Consider the following 15,924-nt stretch of genomic DNA (forward strand, 5'->3'; position numbering starts at 1 on the left):
GGCGCGCAACTCCGCCTCCAGGGCTCTCTCCCTCGCGCTCTCGGCCCCGGCAGCCGCCGCAGCATCACTTCACACAAAGGACTGTTCCCCGCTGAGCAGCTCATCCACCGCCACGTCCTCCTCCGGTGACAGCAGCCCCGACAGCAGGGCGCGGGCGCGGCGGCGGCGCGGGGAGAACCTGTCACTCCCAGCAACCGAGGCGGCGGCAGCGGCACCTTTTTCTCTATTTTGCTTTAATTTTTTTTTTTTTTTGCCCTATACGTCTACGCCTTTTTGTGGTTCCACCTACCTCTCCCCTCCCTCGTCCTCCTCTTGCTCCCATAAACAACTCCTACACTTCCCCCCTCCCCCAAATAAATAAATAAAAGGAGGAGGGTAAGGGGGGGGGAGGAGTGCTGCTGGGCGGGGGGGGGGGGGGGGGGGCGGTGAGGAGGAGAGAGGAAAAGGGAGGCAGCGCGAGAGAGCCAGGCAGAGTCCGAACCGACAGCCAAGAGCCCGCACGCACCTCACACCATGAGATGGCGACGCGCCCCGCGCCGCTCCGGGAGGGCCGACGCTCGGGCCCCGCGTCCCGGCCCTGCAGCACGCTCGCGGCCTCCGCTGCTGCCGCTTCTGCTGCTGTGGACCGCGGCCCTGGCTCCGGGGGCGGCCGCCGGCGACCAGGCGGCTCCCGCGGGGGCCTCGGTGTGTTACTCGTCCCCGCCCAGCGTGGGCTCGGTGCAGGAACTGGCTCAGCGCGCCGCGGTGGTGATCGAGGGAAAGGTGCACCCGCCTCGGCGGCAGCAGGGGGCACTCGAAAGGAAGGCGGCGGCGGCGGGCGAGGCAGGGGCGTGGGGAGGCGAGCGCGAGCCTCCAGCCGCGGGCCCCGGGGCGCTGGGGCCGCCCGCCGAGGAGCCGCTGCCCACCGCCAACGGGACTGTGTCCTCCTGGCCCACGGTCCCCGAGCCCGGGGCCGGTGACTCCGGGCAAGAGGTGCCCTATCTGGTGAAGGTGCACCAAGTGTGGGCGGTGAAAGCCGGGGGCTTGAAGAAGGACTCGCTGCTCACCGTGCGCCTGGGGGCCTGGGGCCACCCCGCTTACCCCTCCTGCGGGAGGCTCAAGGAGGACAGCAGGTACATCTTCTTCATGGAGCCGGATGCCAACAGCAGCAGCAGCAGCCGCGCGCCGGCCGCCTTCCGAGCATCTTTCCCTCCTCTCGAGACCGGCCGGAACCTCAAGAAGGAGGTCAGCCGGGTGCTGTGCAAGCGGTGCGGTAAGTTCCTCGCCCCCGGAGGCGCGCTGCGGCTGGGCCAGGAGGGGGCGAGCCTCCCGTGCTGCGGGCGCGCTCCGGGGGCGCGGCGGGCACTCGGGGTTTGACGGCTGCGGAGTAGACGCGGTCGGGGGAGTTGTTAGTTTCGGGGCCATGGACTCTTAAGCGATCCCCAGAGAGGGAGCACTAGCGGATTCCACAGGCAGCGCCTTCTCCAGTTTCCTGTTTCCTAGGGCTTTGCCATTGGTGAAAGCCCAAGTTTGCTTCTTGGTTGGGGCTGCCTAAAACTTTTTAATCCTTGGGGGTTTGGTTCACCGAGTAGGATAGGATGTGCCGGTTGCTTTCTGGCCTGTGGGTCTTTTTGAGTGGACTTTGGTTGGAGCTGTTTATTATGGGCTAGCTTGTGGGGTTTTTCCTTTGAAGGAGGGAGCATGAGTCCGACAGGATTTTAATAACTTCCTTTTCTTTAGAGTTCTGAGTGTAGAGGTGGTCTCGGGTTCGTCCGTGGAGAGCCCAGACAAGGAAAGGACAGAGCGCTGAGATTCTTCTATAGCTGTGTATAGATGTGGCAGAGTTTTTGGGGACTCGGTGTCCCACAGATAGCTGCGGGTTGTGTCCTGTGAATGTGTTTGTGAGAAGTATAAAGTGGGGTGTTTTTTGGGGGGTGGTGGTGGTGAATAGTCTCAAGATTTTTTGTTTTCACAATATTTTGGTTTGGAGAGTATTTTAGCACTTCGGTGAAACAACAGATGAACGTAATTATGGTGCTTCAGATATAGGCCCTGAGGAGAAATTTCGGAAGCTAAGTTTAACAATCGATTTCCCGTTTTACCACAGAAAAGTCTTCTTCCCAGGTCTCCTTAGTGTTACCAGATTTGGGAAATTAGTGATGATAAATTTACATTTCTAAGGTAGCATTACATTTATGCCATTCATAAAGTAATTTCTAGGATCTAAATATCTATAATTTCTTGATTACCGTATAATCACTAAAACATAGCAGGGTTTCTTCTCAAACCATAAATTAACCTGATTACATCTCACAAATCCTAACAAGCATAATAACTTTTTCCCTGGGTCTTTATGTATCTGTCTAATAGATGGTTGGGTTAATTGAATTTTGACAAAACTCAGCACCATGCCATGTTCAGTCTGCCTGTGATGCAAGTGTGTGTCAGTTCTTTTCGATTTGTGTCTGGTGAAGGCCAATTATTTAAATTTCCAGGTGGCATTGAGGTGCTTAGATCCTGAAGTTAATTAAGACTTAACTGTTTGGCATTAATGACAGGAAAGAGCATTGTTCAACCACCATTTCCTTATTTTCACCATGCACTTTGTGCGCCAGAGACCTGTTCAGATTGCTGCACCACTGTGTGGACAGAAGCTGTTCAGAGAGAGTGGTGCTGAAGAAAGCTGAGTGACGTTGGGATTCCCCGGGACTGGCTGATAGATGTCACTGTATAACATGGGAAATGTTTTGCTGGGAGCTGACTTATTAGGGAACGTAAGAGCTCAACACCATTGTACTGCAGCATATGTTATTCTGTTATAGACTTTGAAACAAAAAAATCATTTAAGCCATGCCATCATCTGATTTCCACGTTTTATTATATGCAATTCTGGAAGGAGTTTGCTTTTGTCCCAAACCATATGAGTTGTGAATGGTTTACTATACATGGTGAGAAGTTGATCTAAAGGGGATCATGCCTCAGAGTGGGGGTGCATTACTAGGTTAGCAGTGGTGCTAGTTAGGCCTTTTAACTAGAAATAAATAGACTTCAGTGGTAAAATTCTTGTAATCACCCAAGGTATGTTTGGAAATGGAAAATGCATGCTGTCTGGAGGAAAACTGTTCTATTTCGGTACTTCTAAGGGGGAAAAGCTTCACTGAAGAGAGTATTGCCCTTTTGTTTACCAATCAAAGGAAATACATAGTTGTAAGTTGTGGCATGCTAAGCAAAGCAGTGTTTTGGAGAAACTGGAAATCTCCCTGCATGTAATTAAGTAGATTAAGAAATGCTGAAATTAGTGCCCTGGGCTTGTCTAGTTATTGTGTATGTTTGGTGATTTTAGTATTATGTTCTTCAAAATAGGATATTGCATGAAACCTTAAGGGTTTAGCTAAGTACTAAAATAAATCTAAAAGTCTGTCTTGTGCTTTTATGAACACAGCAGTTATTGTAATATTGGAGGAAAAAGTAAATAATATAAACTCTGTAAATCCATACTTGGAACATTGGGTGTAAATATGTGTGTGTGTGTGTGTGTGTGTGTATGTAAACTTGTAAATTCATCATTTGGTCTCCTTTAACAATGTCATACAGAATCTACCAGGCAAAAGAACACAAACAACTGGAAAATTTTTGTAGGAACAGGGACTATTTTGTCCTGGTTGAACAGCTGCTGTGTGCTTCTAGTAAGAAGATTTCAGGTTAAGTGATGGAGAAGAGTGTCCTTATTGAATGACATGAAGCTGCCCTGGAGGTGTGACCGCTGAGTTTGGGTTTGTGCCATGATGCTAAGCTGGAGAGGTGAATATAGCAGTCACTTGGCATGTTATACCCAGAGGAACAGTTTCCAGCTCTTATCCTTTCAGCTGTAGGGTTATTTCCTACAAGTTGCTCAGTAATGTAGAAACTACACATGCAACAGATTAGCTTCAGGGTTGAGCTGATAGAAGTCTTCTCTGAATTTTTTTTTTTCTCTTTATCCCCCCCCATCTAAGTTAAATTCCTGAGTAGTGTATATAAAAGAAGCTCTTTGAAAATGGACCTTTTGGAACAGAAACTGTTTAGTGTATTATAGAAGACAACATGGGAATTCATAGCTTGTTTGCTTTATACTTATGCTTTGTGTAAGTTATACTTCCTTTATAGTTATTTAAAATTTTCCTAGTCTTTACTTTTTCTTTTGCTCACTGAATAACTAAGAAATATTTCTAGGTTTTGTGTTCATCACAATGCAAAGTGGTTTGTTGCCAAGTTAAATTTCTGTTATTCAAACAAATCATTGTTTGCTGTGCTACACATTTTCAGAGCATTGCAGTTATACTAAGCAAAGTATATTTTAACTTTGTAAAATATACAGAGTATATTTTACTCCTTATTTCCAATAAGGAATAAAAAGACTGATGTTTACAGAACATCTCTAGTTGGACCATACAAGATTTGTGCATTGTGTTCTTATATTCCAATCTACATAGTCTGTATAGCATATGATATTGGAATGAAAATGGATGAATATTTTGATAATGCAAACATGTTTATCAAATACTTATGATAAATGGTACTTTGTCTTTTTAATGCCCCCAATAATTGCTTAATAAAATGTGCTGATCTTATGGTGTTATAAAAATGAAAAAAAATACTGCAGGGATTTTCCAGCAAGCATTGAGGAAAATTATTTTTAACAAAAGCTATATTACAGAAGTAGCCATAGGAACAGATACAGCCTAACTGCTTGTATTTCATAAATACACATATAAATTTAATTTCCCAAGTGTTTGTGCCTGTTCTCTTTAAACCGTGTAAACCTTGCTGTCAAAAATCTATACTGCATCTGGAACACTTCTTTCTGTTGAGTAGAGAAGCTGTATATGTATTTATTTATTTATATTTTGGGATGAATAAAAATGAAACCAATATAGGTCATTTGGGGAAACACTCCTTAAAATAAAAATATTTAAAAAGTGAATTTAAATACCTGAGTTGAAATAGAATATTTTTACTAGCACTAGGGGATAGTCCTCATCAGTTGTAGGGGATCTATAAATCCTCTTGAGTCTGGTGAAAGTTTTACCATATGTCCTAATGTGTTAGATAAGACTGGGAAGCTTAAACAACAGTGAAGATCAAAACAATGAGCTGTGCTTCCACTGGCGTAGGTATTTATAGCAAATGAGAGCAAAAGACGTGACTGGGTAGGTTAATGTCTTTGTCAACCATAATCTATCTGTTCATTGTTCAGGATATCTCCTTTGCTTTGATACCTCTTTTCTTTCTGTTACTTTCTTCTTAATTCTCAACATAACATGTTGTAAAATCTGTTTTTAAATTTCAGTGACAATTTATGAACTGAGCAGATGTCCGAGGATCTTCATACTCTCATCTGCCCTTAGTACTTAGCAGTACTTAAGTTTTTCGTTTGTTTTTGGTATGCTTAAAGGATATGAAAAAAATTGTCCCTATAAATAGCTCTTAATGAATGGGTATTTTGATTAGATTTATATGAATAAGTGATAATAATGAAAGCAAAATGTGTACAATTAGGACTGTTAGTGACTCAAGCAGTTTGTTACTGAAAGTACTAGTGTGACATGCCTGAGTCAATAGTCAAAGTTTTCATAAGAAACTGAAAATTCATTTTTAATGTTTTCATTTTTAAATAACAGAAACGGGCATTGTGCACAGTTTTCAATCCGTATATGAATTCTCTGAATTTGTACATGCGCTTGCTACTCTGTGCTCTTATGGTAACATAAAACAAGTTAAAATTGAAATTGAAATTCCATAAAAGAATGTATGACTTAGTTTATCCCCAACGCCTACCCCCAGTCCCCAAATATCAGTTACTTTGTAATAATACTTGAACACCCAATTGCTTGCTGTCACATCCCATCATACTCTTAAATATAAAGTTGAATTATTTGAGAATTTACAGAATGCAGAATTAAGTCTTACTGAATTGAGGGTTTGTGCTGGTTAAGAGGTTGTGATTTTATACTGCCTAGTTGAAGCAACCCTGTTTCTGAAGGTTTGCATCTTGGATATTCATCCCCAAATAATTCATACAGGTTGAAGAGAAAAATAAAAGACATTTTAATGAATTTGAAAGCTAAGAAATGGGTTGGCTAATCTCAGCTTGGTGTAGATCTAATTGTTAAAAAAAAAAATCTCACAAATATGGACTTGCCATGCATGCATCCTAAAGAGGACTGTATAAGTGATAATTTACCTTATTTTTTTGGTCTTCCTCAAGAGAACCAAGATATTTATCCCATGGAAATTGTTTCCTAGGGAACTATTTCTTAGCTTTGGTTCACCCTATTGGGACATAGTAAAAATTATACTTTGTTTTTCACAATAAATTTCAAAAAAAAGAGGAAACTTACTTTACCCACAGCTTGAATGATATATGGGAAATAGTCCTACCACTTCCCAACTCTGGCATCGTATGTGTTTCTCTTTCCTCTTTCCCTTATGATGACACTGCAAGGGAAGTCCTTAGGCAAGCAGTGGGGCCTGTGAGTGGATCTCAGTCTGTGGGAGCAGATGGAGTATAGAATTTCTGTGCATCATCCTGTTGACTTCCTCCCTTGACTTTTTAGAATTCAGTTGTCTGAGTCCAAGTATGTAGGAAAACAGAAATCTTAGCTCACAAGACACAATGCAAATGGTCTTTCTGTTTCTGGTGGGCCTTTGCCTCATCCCAGGAGGTCTCCCTTGGATTGGTAATGCACATTGTATGCATCGCCAATTCAGGGGACTTCCCTCAAAACCTAAGGCTCTGCTCTGGATGGTTGCCCTTGTGTGCAGGGAACTAGAAGCTCAGGGTGGTACTTGCTTCTGGAGCTGGTAGCCAGATTTTGGAGGTAACCATGGGCCAAGGGAATGCAGAGGAGAAAATTGTTTATTTTCTTTTTACTCTGCTGAACTGAGCCCAGCCTGAGGGAAAGTGCCTGTGGAAAGGGCACTGGACGGCTGGTCCTGGGTATACCCAGGAGCCAGTGGAGGGGGTGTATGGTAGGAGATGTGCAGTGCTGTCTGCTTTGCTGAATTTGGAAAGCCCACTGCAGTACTGCTCTCTTCCCTAACGTTTGCCTCTCATCTGGGAATGGCCACTGAGGCAAGCAAAGCTCAGACAGTCAGAGAAATTGAGGGGCTAACTAAGGCCACATGCCACTGTGTGAGTTTGTATCTTTCTTGCCTCCACGATAGACACAAATATAGCTTCATTTTTATGTATAAATACCATTATATAATCAATTAAATGAATAAATGAATGAAGCGCCCCAGCTGGTTGAAAATGACACTTACTGTTCTAGGCTAAATTTAGAAAAAAAAAACAAAACCTTCTAATTCTTTCCCTTCAGGTCTCTAATTGGCTGAGATGGATATCTGCAGGAAGTAGCATTTGGAGCCAGGATCATTTCCTTCTCTTACCAGAGCCTCACCTTTTGCTTGACCTTTGGGCTACAGGGAAAGGCTATTTAATTTCTCTAAACTTCTTTCTCCTTAATAATTACTAGATAATATTCACTAGATAATATATCTGCATAGTCTGTTGCCCCAGCGGGGGTGGGGGTGGGTGGGGGGGTGGGAAGTTATCTGTGTTATAAATACTTGAAAGAGATTAGACCTCAGTATTCAAAATTCTGTATTCTCTCTTGCTGTCCTCTCAAAGGTGTTTAACCATCTCATTACTAGAAGTTATACCTATGTTGACATGCAGTTCTCCTTGTAAGTGAAGATGGGAAAAACACAGCTTGTATCCCTGAGAAGTAATACAAACGATCTTAAATAAGTTGCTTTTCACTTAAAATTTTTTTTTTTTTATCACACCATGATATCTCTTGGTTAGACTGCAGATGGGATAGCATGTGTCCATTTGGGCTCTGAAGAATAATGAGATCTTTTTCCTTCACTTAGTTGACCTTAAAAACACCATAAGAGATGATGTGTTATCAGTGCAGCAGATGCAGTTGTGGTATTTTCTCTCAGTGTAGGCTTTGCCTCTGTACAGAAGATGGTGGATACCTCGCCTCTGTACAGAAGATGGTGGATATCTCCAGAGGAGGAAATGGAGTAGTCAGGGTTCTCCAAGGAAACAGAACCAACCGACGGGATATATATGTAAAGATTATGAGATTTATTATAGGAGTGGCTCATGTGACTTTGGGCATTGGTAAGTCTGAAATCCACAGGGCAGGCTGCAAGCTGGGAACCTTCTTGAAGGTTTTGATGAATTCCCCAGGTGAAGCTGGCTTGCTGAAGTAGAGATGGAAATTCTTCTTTCTCTCCCTGGTTGCTTCTTCCTGTGTTTTTCTTTCTGAGATCTTTTCTCCATGGCCTCCAGGAATAGGGGTAAGACCCAGCCTGATTCAGTGGGGCCACACCTTAACTGCAGTAACCTCAACAAATGGGTACACACCCACGGGAATGGATTAAGATGAAGACCACATTTTTCTGGGCTGCATAACTCCAGGCCACCATAGATGTATTTGCTTCAAATAAAGCATGTGCTAAGGGTTTGCCGTTTGGCGGTGATTCTGGCAGTTGGGGCTCTTTGGTGATTGCCAGGGTGAAGATATACTGCCCAGAGTGGGTGTGCTCAGTGCCCTGTCCTCAGTACAAAAGGGTGGCCGTGTTGAGATTGCCCAGGCTCTGTGCTCCTTTGCAAGCCCTGATTATTCTGCGATGCTCCTTTCTTCCATTGTCCCCTTTCCTATTCACTGAGACCTGTTGCATCCTGTCCCCTGAGGCACTAGCAAGGTTTTCTTGGAACTGGAATTTTATTTAAAACTCCAGCATTTTGGAATATAGTCTTATTCTGGTGAGCAATTTTTGTGTTGTTTTCTATTCAAAGTTGGTGTCTCAAATGCCACTATCATGAATAAGAGACAAAAGTTCTCTGATAACAGAGGTGTTTATCCGTTCAACACTGAGTTTACCCAGCAATAGGGCTCCTGAATTTGATGACACCAAAAAACAAAATGACAATGGATAGGGCTTAATAAAAACCTGTGAAAGATTTCAAGAGTAAGGGTGGCCTTGCAAACTAAGGAATCAACAGTCTTAAACTGTCATGGTAAGAATCTTGGATTCTTTCTGTTCTTGATAGCCTTTTGCCCCTCCCAGGAGGACTTAGTTGGTAAAACCTCAAATGGCTATCAACTTAATCCAGAAAGGCACCTTATCATATTTGTATTATTAATAGAATCTTTTAATTGATTTCATTTATTCATTAATTTTTCTTTTTCTTTTTCTTTTTCTTTTTCTTTTTTCTAATTTCCCTGCCCTTCTTCTGTCTACTGCTCCAATCCCCTTTCATTAAACACTGCATTGGAGGGTGAGTTATTCTAAAATACCACTCTTATGAGGCCTCTTTTCCTGCTCAGAAACCTTCAGTGAATGCACCGTAGTTAACTCTAGGCCTGGCATTCAATGCCTTCTATATTCTGAACCAAACCTCATCTTTTTCAGCTTTACTGTATGAATAGTTTTATCCAGTCCAGCTGCTCCAGGAAAAGGCGGGGCACTTTTGTGGCCCTCATGTTTTTGCATGTTGCATTTCTTCTGCCAGGATCTTGTTCTGTCCTCACTTCTGCCTATGGAAATTCTCCTTCTCTCAGGGCCAGCCCAAATCCCACTGCTTCCGTGAAGGTCCTCATGATTCCTGCCAGAAACACCCAGCTAGCCTTTGAGCAAAGGATGCCTCATTACCATGTCATTTATACATGATGTCATTACATATTTCTCTTATGTAAAGAGAGTTTAATGAGAAGGAAGGCTCCCAGGAAAGAATGCCTTACTCTTCCTCCAGATCCTTTTCCTTCATTGCCTTTTTGTGTTACTTTGTTATACTGTCTAAAATATTAACAGTTATTTGTATTCAGGAGCATTGCCCTTTTGAAAAGCAAATACCGTTGTCTCTGCAAGATGTATTTGAAATGATAAAGTATAATTAATAAATTAATCCACAACTGTAAGCTTTTAAAACAAAGTACAATTACTTGTTTTAATCAAGTGAAAGAGAAAGTTATAAACTGTTTACTCTAAAGAATTTTTATTTATTTTAAAAATGCCAATCTGGCACTGTGCTTTGGGTTCTGAAATGGATGTGGCCAGCAGAGGAAGTAGGGGGAGCTTGGTTTGGGGCTGGAGGGCCACCAGCTCTGATCATGGCGGGCAGAGGCACCTCCTGCAGTGCTGTGGAGGCTTTCCTTCTCGGCTTATGATTCTTGTGGTTTGGGCAGGATATTTTAGTCCCTTTATGGGTGAAATGAGCAATGCAGAAAGAAGATGTCAAATGAAGAATAATTCAATCTGATCTTTTAAATTATGGCATGAAGAGGCATTGGCAGCACTGCAGAGCCAGGGCAGGGCAAGGCAGAGGAGGACTCAGCCAGGCTGGGTCCATTTTTGTTTTTTTCCTTCAAATCGGTCTCCCCGAGCCCCTGGGAAGGTCATCTCCTCCACCTGATTAAATGATGCTTATACATTGATGGCTCCTAAATCCATATCCCTAGCCCAGACCTTTCTTTTGGGCTCCAGATCCTTATATCCAGCCACTTATCAGATAACCCACCCAGATGTCCTATAAACACTTTATGTTAATCGTAATTAATACTGTCTTATCATCTCCCTTGCCAGTCCTTATATATTAATAATTAAACTACCAACACTATTCTTACCACGATCACTACTCTTACTACCAGTGACTACCTTGACTGACAGCTTATTCTGTGCCAGACAGAATGGTACCATATAATAGCATGGATGTTTTCTTCGTCACCCCAAGCCAGAAGCTTCTCCTTCTGCCCCATATCAGTTTGGTGTCCAGATTGCATTAATTCTACCTCCTTAACATATCTCGGATTCTTCCCTTCCACCCCAACTCGACTGTTTCTGTAGTAGTTCCAGTTCTTATCGTAACAACTTCTTATCTTTGCCCATGGATTCTCCCTCTCTTAAATGCATTTTCTGTGCTGCTAGTATGATCTTTTTAACACATAGGAAAGCTTAAAGCTCTTCAGCTGCCATCAGGATGGCATTTTTAAACACCAGTAATCCCAATGTCTTAGAATGGCCTATGGGTCCTTTCAACTATTGCCCCAAGTGTCTCTATCCACTTCTTTCACCTCCCTGGAACCCTGTTCTACTCTGAGGGCCCTGCTCCATGCATGCCAAGCAGTTGTAGAGCTCCATGCATATTTGCACATTTTGTTTCCTGTTCCCAGAATGGCCTGCTTCTCTATTTACTTTTTTGCACCTCTATTGCCTTCTTTCTAGATTGACTGTGTCTTTCAAAGGAATTATGGTTAAATAAAATCATGTAGTTCTATAATGGATTATTTTGTGGTCTTTAAAACTCTTGTGGTAGAAGAAAATATAATGACTTACGGATATGTTCATAGTATATTGTGAAAAGAAAAAAAATGTAGTAAAATAGAATATGCGTGTTTGCTTTTGTTAACTACCTACCTAAGTAAGCATACTTTCTCTCCATCCACCCCCCCATCCGTCTTCCATCTATCCATTCATCCATTCATTCCTTCATCCATAGGGAGAAATAAAAGCCTGGAAAGCTATATAGCAAAATGTGAACAGTGCTAATCTCTGGGCATAGGAATTATTGATGCTTAAAAATTTCCTTCATTTTATCTGATTTGTATTTCTAACATTTCTATAGTGACTGTGTATTACTTTTTAAAAAGGAAAAGCAATAAATGCTATTTTTAACAGAAATACTGACTTGTACTAAGGACTGTGACTTATTGTCTTTGAACCACTAGAACATTTTATTCCTCATAGTAGGTGGGTTAGGTAGGCAAGCTGCTGTAACAAATGGTACCTCAAGTATATAATGGCTCAACTGTAGTAGTTTACTTCTGCCTAGTGGATGTGTAGAACATGAGATGTTCTAGTTTTTCCTTTCCTCTGAGAGAAACCTGTGCTAACACCTGAGGCATAACTGAATCTCCCTTAAGACCAAATCAGTTGGAAGAGTCCAGGTTCCAAGCCTCAGTGGAATCTGTGAGGGTCATTTTATTTTTAATAGCATAGCCATCTTCTGAAAAGTAGACAAATTTGCCTTCTGCTCTCTTGTTGCAGTGGAAGAGCCCAATAGGTATGTGCAGAGCAGATCATAGAAGCCAAATATGTTTATTGTAAATAAATAGCATATTAATTACATGCTCTTCTATGTGTTCAGCTTACCATTTAATGGGTGAGTTTTGCAGGAAATCTTTCAAGTTGAATGCTTACTGTGCTTGGTTTCCTTTGATTTCACTGAAAATGCGGAGGGTCAGGCCATATTCACTCCATCTTTCACTGGTATGTTAGGATGCCTCTTAGAGCTCCATGTTAAACAAATCATTTTGATATAGGGACTGTGGAGAAATACTCTCGGACTTTATCACTGCTGACTTAATTGGGTTTCATGATGCACATTTCTTCTTAGTACAGTAAATTAAGAATGAGTGATAAAGCTGCCAGTAAAAGCAAAATTGTGAGGTTAAACCTGCCCAGTGTATTAAATGTACTGATGAGTAATCTTTCCACCATTTTTAATCACTTTTATTAACTTTTCAGTTGTTTTATTTCCCAAGTAACTTGCCAAATAATGGTCATCATATACTCAGTAATAGTTGTCTTTAAAATATTATTGAAAAGTCCACGAAAATGATTAAGGTACCAATATCGTCCACCTACCTCCTTTAGCAAGAATTTCTTGGTGATTTTATGATTAACTGGGCATATGCTTGCACTTCCTTTGTGCAACCCAGGAGGAAAGAAAACCAGTTTATGACAGGTGAATAGAGACAATAAATACTTTTGAAGCTGTCTAAAATTATTAGTCTTTTGTGCATCTTTATTACACATATTATTGTTATGCTCTCTTTAAAAATATTTTTATTAAATATTGAGAGGATAAAAAGAGTACTTATGAAATCTGTGTAAAGGATATAAAGAACAATAACGCATTTGTCATGATCTTCTTTAGTCTCATCTTCATCATGGACCATTTGACTTTGTAAGTTCCCTGATTTCTAAGTAACTAACGAGTGGCTTAAGGCATTGTCTTGCTTGCAGGGAACATATCGATTCATTAACTAAAATAGATAAGAAAGTTGTCATTAATTTACCTTTTATCTTTTTTTTTTTTAAATCAATTTTTGTTGCCCCAAAGTCCTATTTCTTTTCTTTCAGATGCAGGCACCCCCATTCGGCAGGGGCCATTCTGAGGACATTGCTTGAATAAATTATGGGAATCATGAGATTACCAAACAAATGTAGACAACTAAACAAATGTAGACAATGAAGAGCAAAAGAGAGGCAGTGAGTCTACTTTATTAAATTAGTTATTCAACAATTCATCTATGATTTGTTGGGCTTTGTACTAATTTCTGGTATCACAGGAGTGAAGAAGCTGGATTTGACCATTTCGAAGCTCATAAAGTAGAGAAACAAAACAATTACACAAAGACTTGTATGATCTGTAATTATCTGTGTTAAGTTTTATAAGGGAAAAGTACAAGGTAGTATGAGAACATATAACAGAAGAATCTATCTTAGTCTGAGAATGAGACGTGGTTTGAGAGATACAGAGAAATCAGCCCACGTGGGGCATTATAAGACGTGTTTAGAATTCTAGACTTTATCCTAAAAGCATGAGAATTCGCTGGAGAGTTTTTATGCATGGGAGTTATGAGATTCCATTTTAAAAACATAACAACTGGATCAGGTTGGGGTTCCAGGTCAGTAGGATATGGGCTTTGACTAGAGCGGTGGTGGGGAGAAATGGCGGGGGGGCAGTGGAGATGAAAAGAAGCACAGGGACTGGAGATTATTTTGGAAGCAGCTTTTCTTCTTGCCTGCGTAGTGGGAGCGTTTGCAGAGGGAGGTGCCGAGGATGGCTCCCAGGTTTCCAGCATGGACAATTGTATTCAAAGTAGGTATTGAATGGGGAATATTGTAGGAGAAGGGTTAAGTTCAGTGTGTTTTTGATCCATCCAAATGGAAGTGCCATTGAATATATGAAGCTGGAGCTCAGAAGAGAAGTCTGAGAGTTTGGGGCATGGACATGCTATTTCTAGCTTCTTGCAGTAGACGAAATTGTTTAGGGAAAGAGGGTAGAGAGTGTGGAAAAGTGAGCACAGAGTGAAACCTAAGGAGCAACAACCTTTAAAAGTAAGGCAGGGGAGTAGACAGAGGTGAAGAAAAGAAGTAGCCAGAGAGGTGAAAGGAAGACCTAAGGAACATTCAAGACAGAGGAAGTGGTCATTGTGTCTCTGAGTCCCTAAAATATCGTTGTGGAAGATGGGGAAGGGAAAGTGTTTCCTGAAAACTACTTGCCTAACACCTTTCTGTCTATTACCTCATGTGATTCCTGCTACCATCTTGTGAGGCAGTGAAATCCAGCGAAATGAGGATTAAAAAGTACACGCTGTAATTAGCAACACAGAGGATTTGTAAGAGCAGATCTGGCCATGTGCTGGAGTGGGACACAGACAGGACTGGCTTGTAGTACTAATGACCAACTTCTGGATTATTAAGATTGGGTTTTAGCAATATTTTTACTTATTTGAACTTAAGTAGCAGGAGGTGTTTTAAGTACTCTTTGGGGATGGGATTTGGAGGAATGACTACACTTGAGAGATCTACTGGGTAGTTTGCATAAAGATATGATGTTTTAGAAAATCATCAACATTGATTAATTCATTTATAGTGTCATTAATGTGTTGCTGAAGGTCACCCTTTTATTGGTATTTTTCCTTTTTCTTCCCTGTGTACCATGCAAACCATGTTGGTGACAAATTGTTGTTGAAATTTTTCTTGACACACTGACTTGAAAACTAACTATTGTCTTTATAGTAAGTACCAGGTCTCAGGAGAATTTAATGCGTTGTCCCATAACTACTTGTGAAGTGACACCTATCAATGTAATTGAAAATATATTTGAGTTGAAAGGTCCTTGAACCATGTATTAGTTTGACACAAGAGCTACCTTTATCAGAGGCTGTGACTGAGCATTTTCATTAGTAGCAGTCAAGGAATTCAGTTTTTCTGACAACTGAATGCATTTCTCCTGCCTGCCCATATGAAGTCTTTATTGTCCAGTAAGCTGCTGAACTGATGCATTCACGGCTATTATTTACTTAACATGTTGAAAATACCATGGGAAGAATGATTTTTGAATTTCCTATTTTCATTTGTTTACTTTCTCTGCAATAATTGTGTTTCCATGGGAGGATTTTTTGCTTTGGGTTTTCCTGATTTTAATAGATTATGAATAAGTTAGGAGTGCTGTTCACGAAAACCACACATTATAAAGCAAAGTAAATGGGAAAAGGATGAAAAGGAAATTTCCAAAAAAAAAAAAAAAAAAAAAAAACGGGAAGAAAAGCTCTGACACCTTTTACCTCCAGCTGCAGGCTCCTCAGTCCAGTTCACTCAGGAGAGCTAGTGATGGGTTGTTGGACCTGATGTGTTCTCTGGGACAGAAGAGTGGTTTCAAACTGATTGCACATTAGAACCTGCAGACTCTTGGGCTAGACTCCTGGAGAGAATGATTCATTCAATCCAGGGTTTGACCTGAGAATCTGCATTTTTTGAAAAGCTCTCTGGATGATTTTGATGCATGCTTAGGTTTGGGAACCCTTGGACTCTGTGGTCAGTAAGGTTTTTCTCAACCAATACAGAGATTCCTTGGAAAATCAGAAGATGGATAAGAAAAGAGAGAGTTAGCATTTACTGAGTTTTTATTATGTGCTAACTTTTAAACATATTTTATATCAACTAATCCTTAAAACAATCTTGCAAATAAAAATATCATTTTATTCCAGTTTTAACCTGAGACTCAACCGGTTTCTAGAACTTCAGGTCACATAGCTGCTTACAGGCAGGGTATTTATTTGCATTCAGGTCATTTGATCTTCTCTGTTAGAACCATGA

The 15,924-nt window shown here is 41.3% G+C and overlaps 1 protein-coding gene across 11 annotated transcripts in view; it reads left to right on the plus strand.

The window, feature by feature from the left end:
- Positions 1–505: 505 nt before the first annotated feature.
- The window catches only part of NRG1 (neuregulin 1), a 1,140,254-nt gene continuing 1,124,835 nt past the window's right edge, over positions 506–15,924 (plus strand). For 10 of the 11 annotated variants that reach the window (XR_005216042.1, XR_005216043.1, XM_037831331.1 and 7 more), the window contains exon 1: positions 506–1,252. Coding sequence is in view for 9 of the 11 variants with exons in the window: in XM_037831331.1 (XP_037687259.1) it covers positions 514–1,252 (739 nt within the window). In the remaining 2 variants the exon portion in view is untranslated. The remainder of the gene's footprint in view (positions 1,253–15,924) is intronic. The other variant, XM_037831329.1, reaches the window with a different exon arrangement.

This window comes from Choloepus didactylus, chromosome 3 (genome assembly GCF_015220235.1).
Source record: "Choloepus didactylus isolate mChoDid1 chromosome 3, mChoDid1.pri, whole genome shotgun sequence".
Taxonomy (NCBI): domain Eukaryota; kingdom Metazoa; phylum Chordata; class Mammalia; order Pilosa; family Megalonychidae; genus Choloepus; species Choloepus didactylus.